Here is an 18,081-nt window from a genome sequence, read left to right as displayed (position 1 = left end):
TAAGCATACGCCAACCAAACAATACAAAAACGCACAACAACAAGAAAAATTAGGTATTAATATAAAAAAAGGTATATTTTATAAAACAAACTTGGTAATAGCAGAAAACTTTCACTATCTTTGACTTTGTTTCCAGTATTACTCGTTTTTGCTCATCCACTAACATTCACATTCGAAGCGAGTTTCTTCTTCGGACGACGAAAATCCATTCGACGCTCAACAGCCAAATCAGCATGCTTTGTCACTCTTGAAAAGAGAGAAAATATGAAGAAGCCCCAACTAACAAACATGCAAACTTTCTCACTTTTCTGTTGGGCAACCAAAAGATTTTTGTCGTTCGAAGCAAGTGCACGTGTTGAATGCCTATGTAATACATTCGGCGTACTATATTTAGTGTTTTCTTCACTTGTTTGCATATTTTTCAATTTGTTTTAATGACATATCAATATCATTTCAGTACCTAGTTGTATTTACTGTATGCAGTCGAATTTACTTTCAGTACATACATACTACATACTTACTCGCCACGGCATCCGGTTGGCGATATGTATGACCCTACATATTTTGCTACGCATACTAGACTTGAATGGTATTGCATTCAGATAATGATAGTCATTTACCTGGTACGTAAAATTGATTTTTTCATCAATTTCGGACCACAGGAACTGGTGTAAATAAGAGATTAATACAAAAACTTGTCGAATCGAACTTATAAATCGAACCTGCGATACAGCTTAGTCCAACTACACAGACATTCAAGTGATCGATTATACCGTTAATCTAAAACTTTAATTGTGCTTGGTAAAGTTATTGAGGCGTGCTTATATTTGGACGCATTCGATTGCCAGTTATGCTTGCAGTTTATGCTTTCTTAAACTGTTTGGTTACCTTAAATAATATTAAAACAATGCTTTTTCGAAAGTATCATTACATGAGGTGGATATAAAACAGTTAGACCACGTGTGGGGTATTAAGAAAATTAGAATAATTTATAAGTAGTACCCCGTAAAAAAGTGTTCTATATGTAAACTCTCTTTTCTATGGAGTATACAAAGTATGAAGTATAAAGTACGGAGCATGAAAGCATACAAAGCGAGTGCATATAGTGCATAAAAAATAAGAATTAAGGAAAATGCAGGAGCAATAAGAACGAATAACAATTGAGTAAACTATTAGGCTACTATTACGACCGCTACTTAGCACATTCTCGACGTATACTTTTTAACTTTATCATGGTATAATAAAATTTGCTTTGGATATTATCGCCTAATTTGCAAGATAGCGATCTATTTATAGCTAAGATAAATGCATTATTTTCGATTTGATCATCGTATAAAGTAATCTAGGTCGGATTTTCGGTTTACTGGGGATTTAACGCTGCTTTTGCTGCTATACCCAACAAGTCGTTGCAACTAGAGATTGAAATCTTTCCAAACTAATCAGATCAGTCGTTTTACTATCTTCTTTCGACAAAGCGAAAAACAATATAGTAGTGGCGTTCAATCAATCGAGCGATACAGAAGTAACGATTGCTGGTTGCAGCCGCCATCATCATCATACGGTTTTGTAGTTTTAAGTTCCAGCTGTTCATCTCTACTTCCTCGCAAACAATTCATCCTGTACTAATTGACGTTAGTCTTGCGTGATCCTCGTGGTTTAATTGTTTCTGAAATTTGCCACATAGCGTCCTCGTCCAAATAGTACTCGAAGTTGTCAAAGAAACCAATTATGCGTTCATTTTTTTTAAATGGATAAGACCTACAAGGTAGCAACAAAAAACATATAAGCCCACGGCTGTTTAAAAAAAGAATTCTACTATAATACAAACCCTTTCTTGAAACGCTTCATGTTCACCACGATATGATACTGTTGCCAACGTTTTGAAAAGTTAATCGAACCGTCCGGTAAATGATCTGGGTTGCCAATGTGAACAAATGTGAGATCTTGTAGCACGAGTCCACTGTAAAGAAAAAGTTAATTGTTATTGTAGTAATTGTTGAAGTGGTCAATTGATTATTGCTTTTTCGAAATCAAAGCAGTTCTCACATGTATGGAATACAAGGGGGTATCGTCTCGGCCAGTGCTTGTCGATAGGCCCGAAAGCTAGAACTGGAATCGATCAATGCACAGTATTCCTTTAACCCTTCAGTTATTGTTTTGTGCCATTCCAACCTTAAAGTGATGGAAAATCGAGAGCACATTAGAATTTCGTTGATACTATATTTATAGTCTGTTAGGACATACCTGCGAATTGGAGCTGAATCCAATGCCGACAGCAGTGCTAGATACGAATTGTAATTATTGATTTTTCGTAAATGTTTCATTATTTTTATAAACTTAATCACGTGTTTCTCCCTATCTTTGGCATCGTTTTGCGAAAGTATTTGAGTACGAGCCCTAAAAAGAATGAGCATTCAGTGTTTAGTAGGTACATACCTCATATTATTACCATTTCTACCAAATTATTTTACATACCAATAGGACATCTTGTTAAAGTGCTCAGTGAAACGCGTCAGGTTTGGAGACCGTTCCTCGCACTGTTCCTGTGCCCATATTAATACTTCCGGTATTTCGATCTTTTGGAAAAGTTCCGCATCGAGAAGTGTCATTTGTTCCGCTATTTCAGCCGATTTAAGATCGAGAAGAGTCGGTGGCTGGGCAACAAGTGCTCTCGACGATAGCGTTTGGATGGTCAATGACGCCTTTTGCTTATAGATCAACGCTTTCTCGATCAGCTTTACACGGAGCAACTTGGCCATCGTGAGATGCCCGGCACTCACCAACTGATAATCAAAATTCATTAATATCACCAGCAAACGTTCACTTAAATCTGGCGTGCTATAATTTAAAAATCAAAATAGAAAAAATAACATTTTCAACATTAGAGCAAACAATGTTTAGTGTAAAATATACGTACGTAAGATCATTCACCACCCGTACTAGTAGGGAAAACGATTCTTTGGCGGCTTTTTGTTTGGCATCATTCATCTGACAGTGGTAGACGGTGTAACGATGGGACAGCTTTTGGATTAGTTCCAGTGGCGAGATAAATGTGCGGAACGTAGTGATGAATGCTTCACCGTAAGCTGTAGGTTATGTAGATAGCGAAATTTTCATATAGCAGTAATCGTATAAAATATCCTAGAAACACGTGTGTATCCTTGCGCCATGGTAGATTATTTATTTCAATCAAGTGTTTAACATATGCAGGGTTCTCGAATTCAAAAGTTAGAGTTTTGTACCATTGCTAGTTTCTTTTTGAAATTGAACTGGAATATGTAAAACTAGATAAATGATTAAATGTCGCTACTAGAGTGAAGCTGACCGAGCTTTCCTAACTCACGCGCTTTAAAGTATAACGGAATGACGAATGAATTAAAAGAAAATGTACATTTTGAACGAGATCCGGAATCTCATCTACCTCATTTCATTCTCATCTGTCCCAACACATTCCAATTCAACTTGAAAACAATTCACTAAAGCACGAAAACCCTGTAATACAGTCATTGTTATACTGTAAGATTAAATTGAAATTAATAATAATCTATACGTGCATCACAGTTGATATAAAAAACAAAAAAGATTTTTGAAAAAAGTATTAAATAAAAATAAAATAACATTTTTTTGCATAGTAGGAAGAAACACGACAGCTGCATTATGAAAAACGTGTTATTTCTATTAAAAATGCTTTAACTTGTAGAAAAGTCTTCATGCCATGCACAACCATATTTAACCAACCTTTAACCTTTTATTATTTAACCAACCTTTAATTTAAACCTAAAAACTTAACAACATCACAAAACATTAATAACTATGTATGTTTCTGCAACATAGAACGACATATGTGTGATGTGCTTTGCTATACATGTATATTTTGGATAAAATGGTAAAGTTTTAACTTTTTCTGTTGTTCTTTACAAGTCGAAGAAAAGCATTAGACATTAATGTACAAACTGATGCTCCTTCTTCAATAAAAATAATATACATTCATGCACTGAAAGAGATCAAATCAAAGTGAAGTGAAAGAGATCATATCGTGAATGCTTCACTTTAATGTAGCTTTTTCGAAAAATGCCACATTGACGCCGATGTGCAAAATAAATTAACGGATTTAGCTAACTGTTTGATTTTGTGTGAAACATTTCTGTATTTATAAACAACTGTTACTGAAGTGGAAAAATAGGTCAGTCTAAGATAACGGAAAATAGTTAATCAAATTTATCATTCAATATTTAGAAGTTCACGCAAGTTCAATAAGACACATGCGTTTTTATTTTTCTTTTGTTAGAATGGCCAGGTTAGAATGGAAAGGTACCGTCTTATTTTTACCACGTAGCCGAACAGTCAGTCCTTGCTACGGGGGATTGGTCCGGATGGGATTTTAGACCGACCCGTACGTGTGAAGACCGGCGCCGCTACTATTATGCTACCGGCCCGTCCCAATAATAATAATAACAATAAAAAGAGGAAATTATCTACCCTTTTTGAGATTATGCAAAGTGAACTCGACTCTTTGTATAGATTACTCAATGCGTTTAAAAGAAGTGAAACGGAAGATTAAGATAACAAAATTGAGTATAAAATCTTTTTTTCTGATTTCAAAGAACTATCAAGCCATATTTCTAAAATTAATTCAATTTTTAATTAATTCAATAGAAAAGAATTCGCATTGGCTTTCATATTCTCTACTTAACATTTAAAAGAATCCAAATATGGTATATTTTCTTCCTTGAAATCGATGTTACAGATATGTTTATTACAATTTCAAACATTAAAAAGCAACTTGTCAATTTACCGAAATTTCTATGGCTATTATATCATCTATTTCGAATGAATGTTTCTAACAAGCTAGAGGACTTGCCCATGCTACTTATCTAAACAATCGCCAATTGCGCACGATGCTTGTTCTTTATCTTCTAATAAATCAATCTTCAAACAGCGACAAACCATCCATGAAATACTAACGTCTACCGGCAAAATTTAAAGTTTGCATGCACTCATCACAATTAATTGACAAAGTTTATGTAATCGGTTTTGGTTGCATTTGTAAGATGAAACCGCTTACCATCCTTTAAGTAATCGTCTGTCAGTAATCATCGAAAAATTTTATTACAGAAATGAAGTAATATAATATACACGTTAATAATGAAGATCAATTGTGATATATGGAAACAAGGTCGAAACTAGAAGTAGTGAGATTCATATGTGCAAATAGAATCAATATTGAATTCTTTACGACGTATCCTTTGTGATGATACAAAAAAGAAAAGTTAATGAGAAAGGGGGACCACAAAGACGAGAAAAAAATTAACATAACAAACACGACATATTAAAGAAGGGTGTGATTTGAATAAAATTACAATTTCTCGCTGTGTAGGTTAAGGCTTGGCTTTCGCTGTAAAAGAGCGTTCTGAGAGGTATGCACAGCTAAATTTAATGAAACAGAACTCTGAACGGTATCAATCGATTCTTATAATATGTTTTATATGCTTACCGTCTGATTTTTTCTGCACCCTGGTGGCATGTATAATTAATGCATCCGGTTGACCACCCTTAACATCTGGACCATCTTCGTTTTCTTTTTTAAATACTAGATAATTGCTAACGTCTAGCTCCTCCATTAGGTTCAGGGGATGCTGTTGTTCCAGGATAGTTATGCCATTCTGTAAAATCAAACATATATTGTATAGTTGGTAACTACAGATAATGTCGATCTCTATGTTAAAATGACAGTCACACATATCAGAAAAACAACAACAAAATTAAAAATAGCAGTTGACAAAGGTTAACATTTTGATTGATCATAAATGGAGTATTATTTGCTTGCATTAACATAAAAAGCAATCTTGGATAAAAAAAAGAATAAACGAGGACATGTTACGTTCAGTAACGATAATGATGATAATCTAAGTAATGATAGTTTTTACATAGATAAACTTTAACTTAAATGTTAAGCATATTAATAAATTTTAATGCGTGATTATTACGCCAGGTTATTAATGAAATGTACAATATTTACCCGTGATACTTAGATTCGAGATACGTGTGTGTTTAAAATTTGATAGATCGTGATCGGGTAGTTTGCAAATTCTCACAAAAACACGTTATGTTTTAATATTACAAAAATACTTATGGCTAAAGTTGAGTTAAATGTAGACAAATTAATTTTGAAAGTGCTTCGTCAACTGAAAATAAGTATTCGATCCTTTAATACGATTATAAATGACGTGTTAAAGGAAATTCTACTTAAAAATCTAATTCGAGTAACGCAGATTTCTCTGGAAGGCATTATCCGCGTAACTAGGGAAATAACTGTATAACATGCGTAAGAGGTTAACAGAAAGTTATTTACATAATGATTGTGAATATTGAACAACAAAAGGCTACTTTAAAGTTCATGTCAATAGGGTAAAAAGAGTAGTAAGAGCACCTTATTGTTCCGTCTAAGTATGACCTCAACCTCATCCCCGGATTTACTGTTGTGATCGTCGTTGGTTTCGCCTACCGGAGGTGGAGTGGACGATGCGTAGATCATACCGCTCGATGGTAATACCGACAGGCCACAGCTACTACTGCTAGTTTTACCATTGTTATGGATATCGTTAAAATAACTACTAGATTCAACGTTATTACTACTACTGCCAATATTATTATTGCTGTGACTATGATTGGCAACGCAGCCACTGCTGCGACTAGTAACGAGATTCGTATTAGAAGCGGGAGATAAGATATTATCTTCTCTTCCCGTAGTAGGGCCTTTTGTGGTGGCATCACATAAATGCAGATAATTTTCCTCGATCTTGGTGTGTCCAGCATTAAGTCTTTTGTTAGAGAAATTACTACTATAAGTGATTTGCTCTGTGGCAGCAACCACACCGTCACCAGCGGAAGAAATAGATGTAGAAGTGGTAGTAATAGAAGTAGTAACCGAGTCAGCATAACAATAGCTAGATGTTGAAGATGCTTCTAAATCCGGAGATTGGGTAGCTTGTGATACCTTCGATGTTTTTACGTCCAGCGTTTGAGTACAGATAGTCGTAGGCGTTAGCCCAACTGCAGATTGCGTCGATACGAGAGATGTCGTTGATGGTGAGGGTGATGTATTGATTGTTGCCGGATTTTTCTGTGGTTGGTGCTGATACTGAATGCCATGAATGTAATGATGTTGATCTTGACTAATTTTAGGACTGGCAGGAGGTGTTGATGCGATGCTGGGCGTTTTGCTGTTTATGCGCTGGCGCTTTGGTGGCAGAGCGGGTGGCTTCATATTGACGTGCGGTGAATTAGGTGGTGACACCGTAGCCGGAGCAATGCGCGACGGCGAAAGACTAAAATGATGTGAACATATAAATCATTTGCGTTCTGAAGCAGACAAAATCGTTTCAACTTACCTTATTGTTTGACTGGGAGAAATATTGTGATTGCTTGTGTTACTACTAGTGGATACCTGTTCGGAATGAGCTAGATTGTACGTGTGAACAGAGTGACGCATAAATTCGGACTGGTTCTGTGTGGCACTGCCAAATATCTCCATGTAGGCCATTACTGAAAAGTGGAAAACAATCATAAAAGGTTGGGCCAATAGGAACCAGTACGGTCATCGAATCAATTGTGATCACAGGAGCACCGCAAAACTTTTATTTGTTTTAAAGGCTAGTGCAATGAAACCAAAATAAACAACATATTATCTCTATAATAAATGAAGCGCAACCGATAGCACGATAGGAAGGATGCAACTCATTCAACCGCAAACGATAAATGAGAGCAGCAATGACAAATAGAAATATTTTCCCCGATCAACAACAGAAAGCGAAAGAAAACATAGATTAGAAAATAGAACAATATAAGTACTAATGGGAACAGCCTGATTTGGTATTCGACACCTGTGTGATTATTTGGAAATATGGGTGTTTGTGAATAATTATTGAGTAGTTTAGTGAATTTTATAACTAGCTAACTAGTATATAAATGTGAAATTCCACAATATTTTTGATTTTACTTTTTAGCCTTTGCGTCCAGGCAGAGAAGCAATAAAACGTACGAAGTATCTGCCGCCGTAGCAATCGCGAGCTGAACTGGCGAAAATATTCAGGGTTTCGAATCATATACGGGAACATTTCACCGGTTTGGTGGCATTTTTCAATTCATTTAGGGATATTTTCAGTCGATAAAGAGATATTTGCAATCATAAAAGGGAAATATGCAAACATATATGGAAATTTGACTAAAACGCTCTGGTGAGCTATCTGTCAAGTTTCATCATTCTTCTTTTTGGGTTGCATTGACTTCGGTTTGTTTAAATTTCGGCAATATTTTCCTATATAAATTGGTTTAGTTATATAATTATTGATAAGGTAAACGACATCGCTTGATAATCACCTAAATATTGTTGCGCTGCATTGATAGACATAGCATGAAAACCAATATAATTTTTAAAGCCCTTTTAAAGCCTTTTTAGACGGAGCGCATTCTTGAGATTTACGATAAATCTCAGATTGACGATAAATTTCCAGAATGATCAATCTTTCTGTCAAAAAGTGCACAATCAAGTACTGCCGTTTTAATTGTGTTTGTTTCAATGTGTGATATGGGCTATATTTTGTCCCAAAAAGACACGAGAAATTGGCTGCTGGCCGAAGACAGAGTTCATAATTGTGGCCAGATATCTGGTCCCAACAGCGCCACTGAATATACAAGTCGCAAACATACATCCACACGACATATCAACGGAGTACTTTTCGGTTACATTCCACTACGGTACCAGCACCGCTAAAAACGAGATAAAATTATGCAATTTTGAGTAATTTCGAGTTCTATTTACGTTTTCTATGGATAAAAACACTAATCAAGCACCTTTTTTTGAAAAACCAATAAGTTATCACGATTTTTTTTTGCACCAAAACACAAAGTGCCGATTGATTGATTGATTGTTTTGATTGTACCAAGATTGCACTCTGATTTACAAAAATTCTCTGAGATTATGCGTTGGTAGGCCAAAATTCTTTTTTACATATGGAGCTCATTCTTTTGACAGAAAGATTTATCAATCTGGAGATTTATCGCCAATCATAGATTTATCGTCAATCTGAGATTTATCGTAAATCTCAAGAATTAAGCTATTAAGGGCGTGGTCACAGCTTTGCCACATGTTTGTGCAAGAAATCAGGGAAGGCGAAACAAAAAACTTTATAACTCATGCTGTAGAACATAGTTATAAGCAATGCACGCGAATACGATTTAAGCATTTCAGGCATATACAATATGCTCAGGCTTTTCAGGTTTAAGCTTTTGCGTGATGGGATTGTGTTTCTTTAATATCTGTCCGCGTTGTGTATGCATTGAACTAATGAACCATCCATGGGTGTGTAAAAAATCGTTTGGAAAAAACAGGACCGGGTTTCTTTAGTAATTATACTTTGTTTTTTTATGTGGAAAGGTTTCTTACTTGAATAGAAGAAAAAATGGTGTATAAAACCAGTATAAACAATCCTGATGGCATCCAATCGAAAGGGCCAACTAGCTTTAAGTGACTGGAAAATTTAGCCACGGAAATCGGAAAAAGAACATTGAGCGTCAAAACAAGTTGACGCTGAAATTATATTATGGCTACAGTGGGATTTTGATTAGTTACTGAATTCATTTAATATTGACTAATTTATCTAATTTTCATCTTCCCAATCATCATCTTCCCGATCTCCATCTTCCCGATAAATGGTGTAGGTTAATTTTTATGGAGAAGCTATTGGCACAGAGGGCATCAAGACCATGTACACTGAAGCGGAAAGGACAAATACCGTTTGGGGGAATTTTGCCAAATTTTGATCATTTCAGCCAATGATCAGTCAGTCGATGAGGAATTTGCTATCATAAAGCGAAATTGTGCAAAAATATAGGAAAATTTTGCCATAAACGCTCTGAAGAGCAATATGTCAATTGTCATCATTCGTTTTCGATTGCATTATCTTCAGTTTGTTTAAATTTCGGCGACAAAATCACAATCTAGAGTATGAATGAATAGATTCCCACAGTCATCTTTTTACTGTAGAAACTCCATCTTCATTCGAATTCGAAAAATGACGATTCGTTTCTTTAATGTTCAAAAGTAATCAAGTTAAAGGATTCTGCACTTCTCCACAGAAAATCTTAAACAAAAAACAACATCTCAACAGGAAAAAGCTTAAAACTTACCTAAAAAAACGAGCATATTTATGAGTGCATTGCTCAAATCGTATTCGCGTACCTTGGTTCTGAAGTTATTCTACAGTATCAGTTACAAAGAACTTTGTTTCATCTTCCCTGCTACTTTACAAAAGCAAGTGGCAGAGCAGTGACCAAGTCCTTGGAAACTGCTATTCTTTCTGTACTATTTCTATCAAAGCAGTTCATCAACAATTTGCATGGTTGTAAAGCGATGTCGTTTAACTACAGTCAAGTCTCTCTAAGGTAGTGTCTCTCGAAGATAGCAAGTCTCCCTAAGATAAACATTTTTGACAGTTCCTTCATTTTCAATACATTTTTTGTCTCTCAAAGCTGCAAAGTCTCCCTAACATGGCATTCTCTATAGAGTCTCTATAAATCTATAGAGAAATCTTGCAAGATTTCTTGGCCTCCTCAGCGCCTTGGCTTGTAAATCGAACTTGGTTTTTCTCTTATTGTCTGTAGGGCGGTCCCTTCAGCTTGCAGGCTAGAGAGACTTGAGTGTAATTAACAATTATTTCACAGATTGGTAGACAAAATGATCTAATAAAAACATGCCGAAATTGAAACAAACCGATGACAATGTAACCAAAAACGAATGATAACAATTGACAGATCGCCCAAAAAAAAGCAATTTAGCAAAATTCCCCCGTATGTTTGCACACTTCCCGTTTGTGAGCCCGTTCAAAATTCCCCCACACGGTTGAAATCTTCCCTTAAATGATTCGAATCCCTAAATTAAAGCTTATCGGGCTGAATTTTACTACAGTAAGGTATATACACATAGATATAGATATAGATATATATATATATATATATATATATATATATATATATATATATATATATATATATATATATATATATATATATATATATATATATATATATATATATGTGTGTGAGTGTGTGTGTGTGTGTGTGTATGTACGTATTTCTCTAAATGTATGTGTTTGATAAGATATCGAGTATAGTTGTTGTTGTTGTTTTTTTGTTTGTGTTTTTTTTGTTAAAAACTAAAAAAAATAGGGCAGGTGGTTTTCATTGATTTTTTTTTTTTTTTTTGCTTTCAAGAAAGGGAAGAGACAGCTTTTGATATTTTGTACAATTTTATGGGAAATAAGACCAACTTACCTGAATATGCAACACTTTGAAACACTAAAGTGCATCATAACATAAAATTGAATTAGAAATCGATCGTTTGAACGAAGATTGGTTATAAATACTAATATTAATACTAAGTACCATATGAAATCAACACACATCCCACCATGAACGATAAGAAACATGTTTACAACGAGCGCGCGCGCGCACACACACACATAGGGTCCAAGGAGATTTTTTTACTGGGTAAAAATCCCATGTCGCCGCTAGTGGTGTCTTGAAAATTTTAAACTCCTTGTAAAAAAAACACACAAACACACACACACGCACAAATAGGCTGATCTATGTTATGCATCTATCTATGTCGTTTAGGTTTAATTATAGTTAAAAAAAAACAGGATATAGTTTAAGTACGATAGGTTTCTTCGTATGACTAAGTGAATGGACTTGATAGAATGAAAATAAATGTTAAATATTAGTATGTAGATTTGAAGGTATTCTTTCTTCATTTCCTTCATTGATGATAATTTTTCATTAACTCCTTTATGGTTTCCATAAGTCTTGTATCAAATGACTATGATTTTGGATCGCGTGCAAATCAATTGCAAATAACCAAACAACAATGGTAACATTTTTAATATGTTATGTTCCATAAGAAATTTACTTGTCTTTGTTTTGTATTTTAATTAATTGCTAGTCTACTTGATTAGATTTGCTAAAGGGAAGCAAAATAAATACTCACTATGCTTCTTTTTAATTGGGAGCGGTGGTGGTTCCTCTTGGAAACGGGTCATGTGTCGAGGTTCAATCAGGCTAATATGCTTGCTCGGTAGATTATGAAACACCTGCTGTCGATTGTATAGATATGACGGCGAGTTAGGCAACGGAAAGTGGCCAAATGAATCTTGAGCACTGTAAATGTCGTGAATGTTATGAAATGTTTTCGTTTGAAATTCTTTAATATGTTCAACGCACCTTCGCTCTAAGTCGACTTCGTCAACATTATCGTACTGTGACGGATGACGTTCTCGTTTAATACTGTGTGATCGCGTCTTAACAGGAAGCGCTGGTGGCCTGTCGGATAAGGAACCACCCGATCGTGGAAACACGTCATCATTTCCGATCTCATCTATACTAGAACTTTGCACGAGCAGTTTCGATATACTACTGCTTCCGAACGTAGTCGAATTCAATGAAGCCGAACAGGCAAGCTGTTCGATACCTTTCGAATCTACCGTACCTTCATCACTTGCCTGAGTGATAATAGTGTCGATTTTCTGATGAAAGCGTTGCTGTTCCTCATGATGAAGCACTTGTGATTGGTGATGCTGTTGTATATGCAGTTGCTGTTGTCGTTGCATGGAACTCTTGTCGGAGGTCACCACAAGAGCAGTTATACCGTCCACAATCGATTCAGATTTGTGCACGCAAGAAGCTGACGAGGAAGACGAACTGGCAATTTTCTGATGATGGTGAGCCGTGACGGAGGCAGCCGTACTCTGATAATGCATCATTTGTTGTTGCTGTTGTTGTTGATCCCGGCTTACTCGCAGCGAATACATTGACTCAAAGCCAGACTCGTTCGAGTTACGATTTAGACTGCTGTTACTGTTCTGCGGCAAGCCAACCAAATCAACAGGTTCTTCCCAGGCTTGAGTGCCGGTTGACGTTCCGAGTATTACTAACCCACCTATACTGGCGGCCGGTGCGCTTGCATGTGAAGAGCAACTAATGAGTGTTCTCAATTCGTCTTCCTCGCGCGAGTGATTAAGAGCTGAATCCAGCGAACCGGCACTGGCACTCAAGAGGCTGCAGTTATCTTCAGGAGAACGAGAACGTAGCGACATCCGGTCTAAGCCGATACTTCCACTTGTGCCACCGGTTTCTCTACTTCCAACAACAACACTGCCTGCTCCATCCGCGTGAAAAATGGTGGAATTGCAATCGGTTGACGTATCATGGAAGGAATGGTTTTTGGCATGTTGACTTTTTCGTTTGGGTGGTAACGGAGGCGGTGGTTCCTGTGATCGATCGGGTAATGGTGGTTTGGGAGGAGGAGGTGGACTCGAATCACGCAAGATGCTTTCGGTACTATGCGACGCACGCACCGTCTTCAAAGAAGTTTGCTCAAGAATGTCGCGTTCACGTGGTGTTAGTGGAATGTCTGGCAGTGAAGTACGTTGGCTGACCACATCCACTGTTGGTCTTTGCAATGTGTTGGAGCTTGTGCCGGAAGTACTCGACTTTGTACCATCTCCAGCATCGTTTCCTGCGGATACGATCGATTTCCGATCGTATAGCTTTTCATTTGCTAAATTAACTAGATTGTTTACGGCATTCTCCACCAGCTCAACTACTTCCTTAACATTTTCCTTGCTAAGTGATGGACAATCATCACCCTCCTTAGTCAGCAATACTTCGTCACACAATTTCAGCAGATTACCGAGTGAGACGTGAACGCGGTTGGTGGCGTTGATGAATGCCGTACTTTGCTCATTCAGTGTATAGGATTGGAGGGCTTGAGGTAACAAAAAAGAGATAATTTGTATAATCATTGATCTTATCCATTAAGGGCATAACAACACTTTCTACACTGCTTCAACTTATTCACTTACTTACCCGCATGAACGTTAGCAATAGATTCCAGTACAACCGTGCCATTGCCCGGTAACATCTCAAGCTTGTTCTTCAGTATGACGTCTTTAAAATGTGTCAGCGCATTCTTCACCTGTCGCACATGATAGTTAAGATCTTGTATCGGCTTAGATGGTTCGTCTGTGGTACTTTTCCGAATGACATAACTGCCTGAGTTGCCACTACCACTGCCAGTTCCACTACCGCCACGGGGACTATTTGGTGAGTGAGACCTACGAAATTTGCCAGATTTTCGTGCGGTTATCGAGAAAAGCATATTACAAATTCAATACCAGAAATCAAGCAAGACAAGGTGAATTGTGTTTTATTGTTTGGTTCAAGTTTTGTTTATCAGATGTTTTCAAAAAAAAAAATAGGTTCTCTATTCCTCGAGCTAGAACCAAGGCTTAGTCACGAACAAAGCACTAATCCGATACTAATGAACCTGTCTGCATAGCAGTGAGTCTATAGAAGAGTATCTTTGTACGTGTTATTCACAGTTGTGGACGACGGTTATATGAACGATATACTCTTGACAGACATGCCTTGCACCGTCGCTAACTACTATCACTCTATCTTTTCTCCTTATCGTAGATAAGCAAACAATATGCTAGCACTGATAACTAGGGTCCAGTCTAATACACAACTCGCACACAGTTTACCAAACTACACACACAGTTCGACAGCAGGCGTCGCTATAATCTTTGGTTCCCAGACAATCCAATCGTGTCTGGACAAACCGCGTCAAACGTTGAGTTTGTTGATGTTTTACATTCATTATACATTGGTACTCCAAGTTATGCAAAGTTTGGAGCAATCTACTCTTTAAACATTTTTTAACACATCATTCGTAACATTGTTTTGATCTGACCCTGACGCTGTTCTTACTACACGTACCAAACCGCGTCCAATCACATCAGACAGATTTTTGTATGGGATTGCCAGCAGGCGCAGACTGTGCCATAATCTGTCGACTTGTGTGTGTAGTTTGGCTGATACAAAGGAAGCTATTTTAGACCAGTTTTACACCTTTTTACTTTGATTTTGGGCTACAAATTGACTCAGCTGTCAAATTTCCAAAAACCGCGTATCTCCGAATACGTGTATAAGAGAAACCGCGTATCTCGGGGACAGCCTGTATTCCACAACGAGTTTAAATGATGAAACATTCCAATTGTTTTGAAGATTTTATCGTAATTGTTAATTACTATAAAAGGAAATTCATGGTTCACCGATATGGTTTAAAACTCGAATTTTAATTGGTTGGTATTTTGCTAGGACCTACCTTGACATAGTATTGGTCGGAGTGCGTATCTGAGATATTTTCTCCAAAAAATCGTCCTTGAACGATCGCGCTCGGCGTGCCAGTTTATTGCCTCGGATGCTGCCTTTATGGCCAGACGAGCCTGATACACCAGGTGTAACAGTGGTGTTTGTTGCACTGCTACTGTAACTACTGTTTTGATCGATACAACCACCACCAATCGTTGGAGTGCTGGAGGCTGATCCACTACCGCCACCCTTGCTATTACCATTAGCATTACGCCCACTCGAGACGGATGCGGACGTGAGGCCGATATTACTGCTGTTATTTGCTGCCGCGCAGTTACCGCCACTGTCGTATCCTGTTTGTGATTGAGAAATAAAAATGATCGATTAGTGTGTTGTTGGAGATTTTCATCCTGGGATGTCAATTTCATTTTATGTTTTTCGTGAATGAACGAATTAGGTTCGTATGTGCTGACAGGAGCGCTTTGCCGACCATGTTCGGTAAAAATATTTTTTTTTTATTCAATAAGGACGGCCAGGCCGTATTGCTTACAACTAACGGGGTAGCTTAATCTAAGTCAATGTAAGGCTAATCTTATCACAATCGTTTGAAGACATTTCCTTCTCCAAACCGTGAAAGGTCACCTTATCCCGGGTGTACGCGGCCGCGGTAAAAACAATTATTAATAATAAAAAGCTAATGGAATCAAAACATAAGCTTAATCGGAAATGTCGCGATGTGTGTATTTTCTGCAACTTCGACGCCATAACAATTTAGCTGGCATCACGGGAGGAGTTGCTCGATATGCTGTTTTAAACGTTCAAATTAAAATTAATTCAGTTGTAAGCCAGTGAAATGAAATAAAGTAATATACTTCATACACGCGATGTATACTTAATCTAAAAAGTCTCAGAGAAAAAGTCTCCGAGACAATTATCAACGTCTTATTGCACGGTGAAGTGGCTCTATTTTGGCTGGTGTTCTGTTGTCATTTGTTCATAAATACAAGTTTTATCCACAAAAACAAATCATTTCAAGCATAAAAAAAGTTAATATTAACTGCATACATAAAAAAACACCCACAAGTGGCATGTAAACAAACAGATGAGCCAGAAATGTCTCGGAGAAACGAACGTTTTTTGCTGGATTGAGCTAATTCAAAAACTACTCACTTTTGAACAGCGTTTATAGTTCGATTTCAGGATTTCAACAACCTTAAGCTGTCAAGGCCTATCATTTCTGGCTTTCTGTGACGTTATTTACCAGTAGCTGGGTAGTCAGTCCTGCGTACGGGAGATTGGTCCGAATGGGATTTTGGTCCGGTCCGGTCGTGTGAAGACGCCGCTACCATCATGCCACTGGGCCTTATTGTATTTAGGAAAAGGAAAAAAAACCTTATCGCTATTTACAAGGTTGTACAATTCAGTTCCGTTACAGCAATTCCGTTACTTTTATCGTTATACTATACTTTTGTATTGCTTGCAACCTAACTTTTGCTAATCGATTTGTGATTAGAACAGGTTTGGTTTGATTAGTTTGTAGAATAAAATAGATTTGAAAAAGACTGTTGAACATTAGAATATATTGAACATCAACAATAAAACTGCTGTACATAACTGCATAACCGCACGTAGCAAGATAGACAGCCCTTACTATTGAGGAACGGTCCAGAAAGGATTTGGTATCGGTCCAGTCGTGTGGGACCGGTACCGCTATCAAATACACCACCACACCACCTGGCCACGACATTTAAAAATATTCAAAAAAGATAAACTGCTAACCAGTATACAAATTCTCATATCTACTAAAAAACTATTAAAAACTTTTGTAAAACCTGGAGAAACCCCTATGCAACCTGAGAAATCTACCAGTGGAATAAAAACAAAACTGTTCTAACAGTGAAATTGCATGAATTAGACGAATAGGTATTGTATTGTATTGTATTAACACCAGCAGTTCCGGAGTTCATCCAATTTCGTGCGTTAATAATAGACTGTTATTAGCCGGACTCATACTCTAAGCCAGTTTTTGTATGCGTTTTGACATTTTCAGGCTCACTACTTACTGCTCGCCATACCAATGGCAAGCCAAGTTCAGCCTAGGCAAAAAAGTTTAAATTATTTTCTTAATAGCGGCGTTCAGACGTACGTAGAAACAGGCGTGATCGAGCGTGAACGCTGTTAGATTTCACGCTAGCGCGACGTCACGCCAGATCGTGCAATGCAGGAAAAATGAAGCGCGACGCTGCCATCGAACCGTTAACGGCCAACTTTAAAATTAAATAAATGTTTAATGCGTGATCCAAATCGGATGAAATATTCTAGTGAAAATTAAGAAAAAAATATATCTTTTTAAATCTATAAATAGTTTTCCTCAACTCGTTTAAAATTATAAAAGAAAAACAATGTCAACGGTTGTTTTTTTCAAATATAATATTGTTTTATATTTAATTTATTCCATTGAAATCTGTAAATAACTAGTGTATACATTTGTTTGCCTCAGAAATGGCATCCTATAATTAAAATTGAATCAAAATCCACCCATTTGAAACGGCGACCAAATGAAGGTGTTCACACGTACGTTGAACGATTCCGAGCGTGAACGGCCCGTTTGACAGCGTTCGCACCTAGTTCACGCCTGTTTCGACATACGTCTGAACACCATTAATGAAAGCTTCTGTCAGCTGATCGGCAAATGTCACAACAAACCATTTTGCTAGCAGGTTTGAACCAGATTAGGCCATGTTTCCCGTGTGCGAATGTAAAATGTAAACACACAAAAGAAAACAACTGAAAAAGGATTATTTCAATAATTAGACTTTCAAATTGTTTTAAATGAATTGAATTTAAAGTTAAATTTCTAAACTTTAATCATTT

The 18,081-nt window shown here is 37.0% G+C and overlaps 1 protein-coding gene across 1 annotated transcript in view; it reads right to left on the bottom strand.

Moving 5' to 3' along the window:
- Window positions 1-1,622: 1,622 nt before the first annotated feature.
- The window catches only part of LOC128713548 (guanine nucleotide-releasing factor 2), a 39,573-nt gene continuing 23,114 nt past the window's right edge, over window positions 1,623-18,081 (bottom strand). The window contains exons 2-16 of the mRNA XM_053808412.1: window positions 15,221-15,560; window positions 13,921-14,168; window positions 12,277-13,819; window positions 12,044-12,213; window positions 11,332-11,355; window positions 7,392-7,545; window positions 6,431-7,328; window positions 5,495-5,663; window positions 5,066-5,083; window positions 2,918-3,086; window positions 2,476-2,838; window positions 2,245-2,397; window positions 2,047-2,172; window positions 1,829-1,960; window positions 1,623-1,758 (exon numbers count right to left, since the gene is read on the bottom strand). Of these exons, the coding sequence (XP_053664387.1) occupies window positions 1,623-1,758; window positions 1,829-1,960; window positions 2,047-2,172; window positions 2,245-2,397; window positions 2,476-2,838; window positions 2,918-3,086; window positions 5,066-5,083; window positions 5,495-5,663; window positions 6,431-7,328; window positions 7,392-7,545; window positions 11,332-11,355; window positions 12,044-12,213; window positions 12,277-13,819; window positions 13,921-14,168; window positions 15,221-15,560 (4,643 nt within the window). The remainder of the gene's footprint in view (window positions 1,759-1,828; window positions 1,961-2,046; window positions 2,173-2,244; window positions 2,398-2,475; window positions 2,839-2,917; window positions 3,087-5,065; window positions 5,084-5,494; window positions 5,664-6,430; window positions 7,329-7,391; window positions 7,546-11,331; window positions 11,356-12,043; window positions 12,214-12,276; window positions 13,820-13,920; window positions 14,169-15,220; window positions 15,561-18,081) is intronic.

Source organism: Anopheles marshallii, chromosome X (assembly GCF_943734725.1).
Source record: "Anopheles marshallii chromosome X, idAnoMarsDA_429_01, whole genome shotgun sequence".
In the NCBI taxonomy this organism is placed as follows: domain Eukaryota; kingdom Metazoa; phylum Arthropoda; class Insecta; order Diptera; family Culicidae; genus Anopheles; species Anopheles marshallii.
Note: the sequence above shows the minus strand (reverse complement) of the source record. Positions and strands in the feature narration are given on the sequence as shown.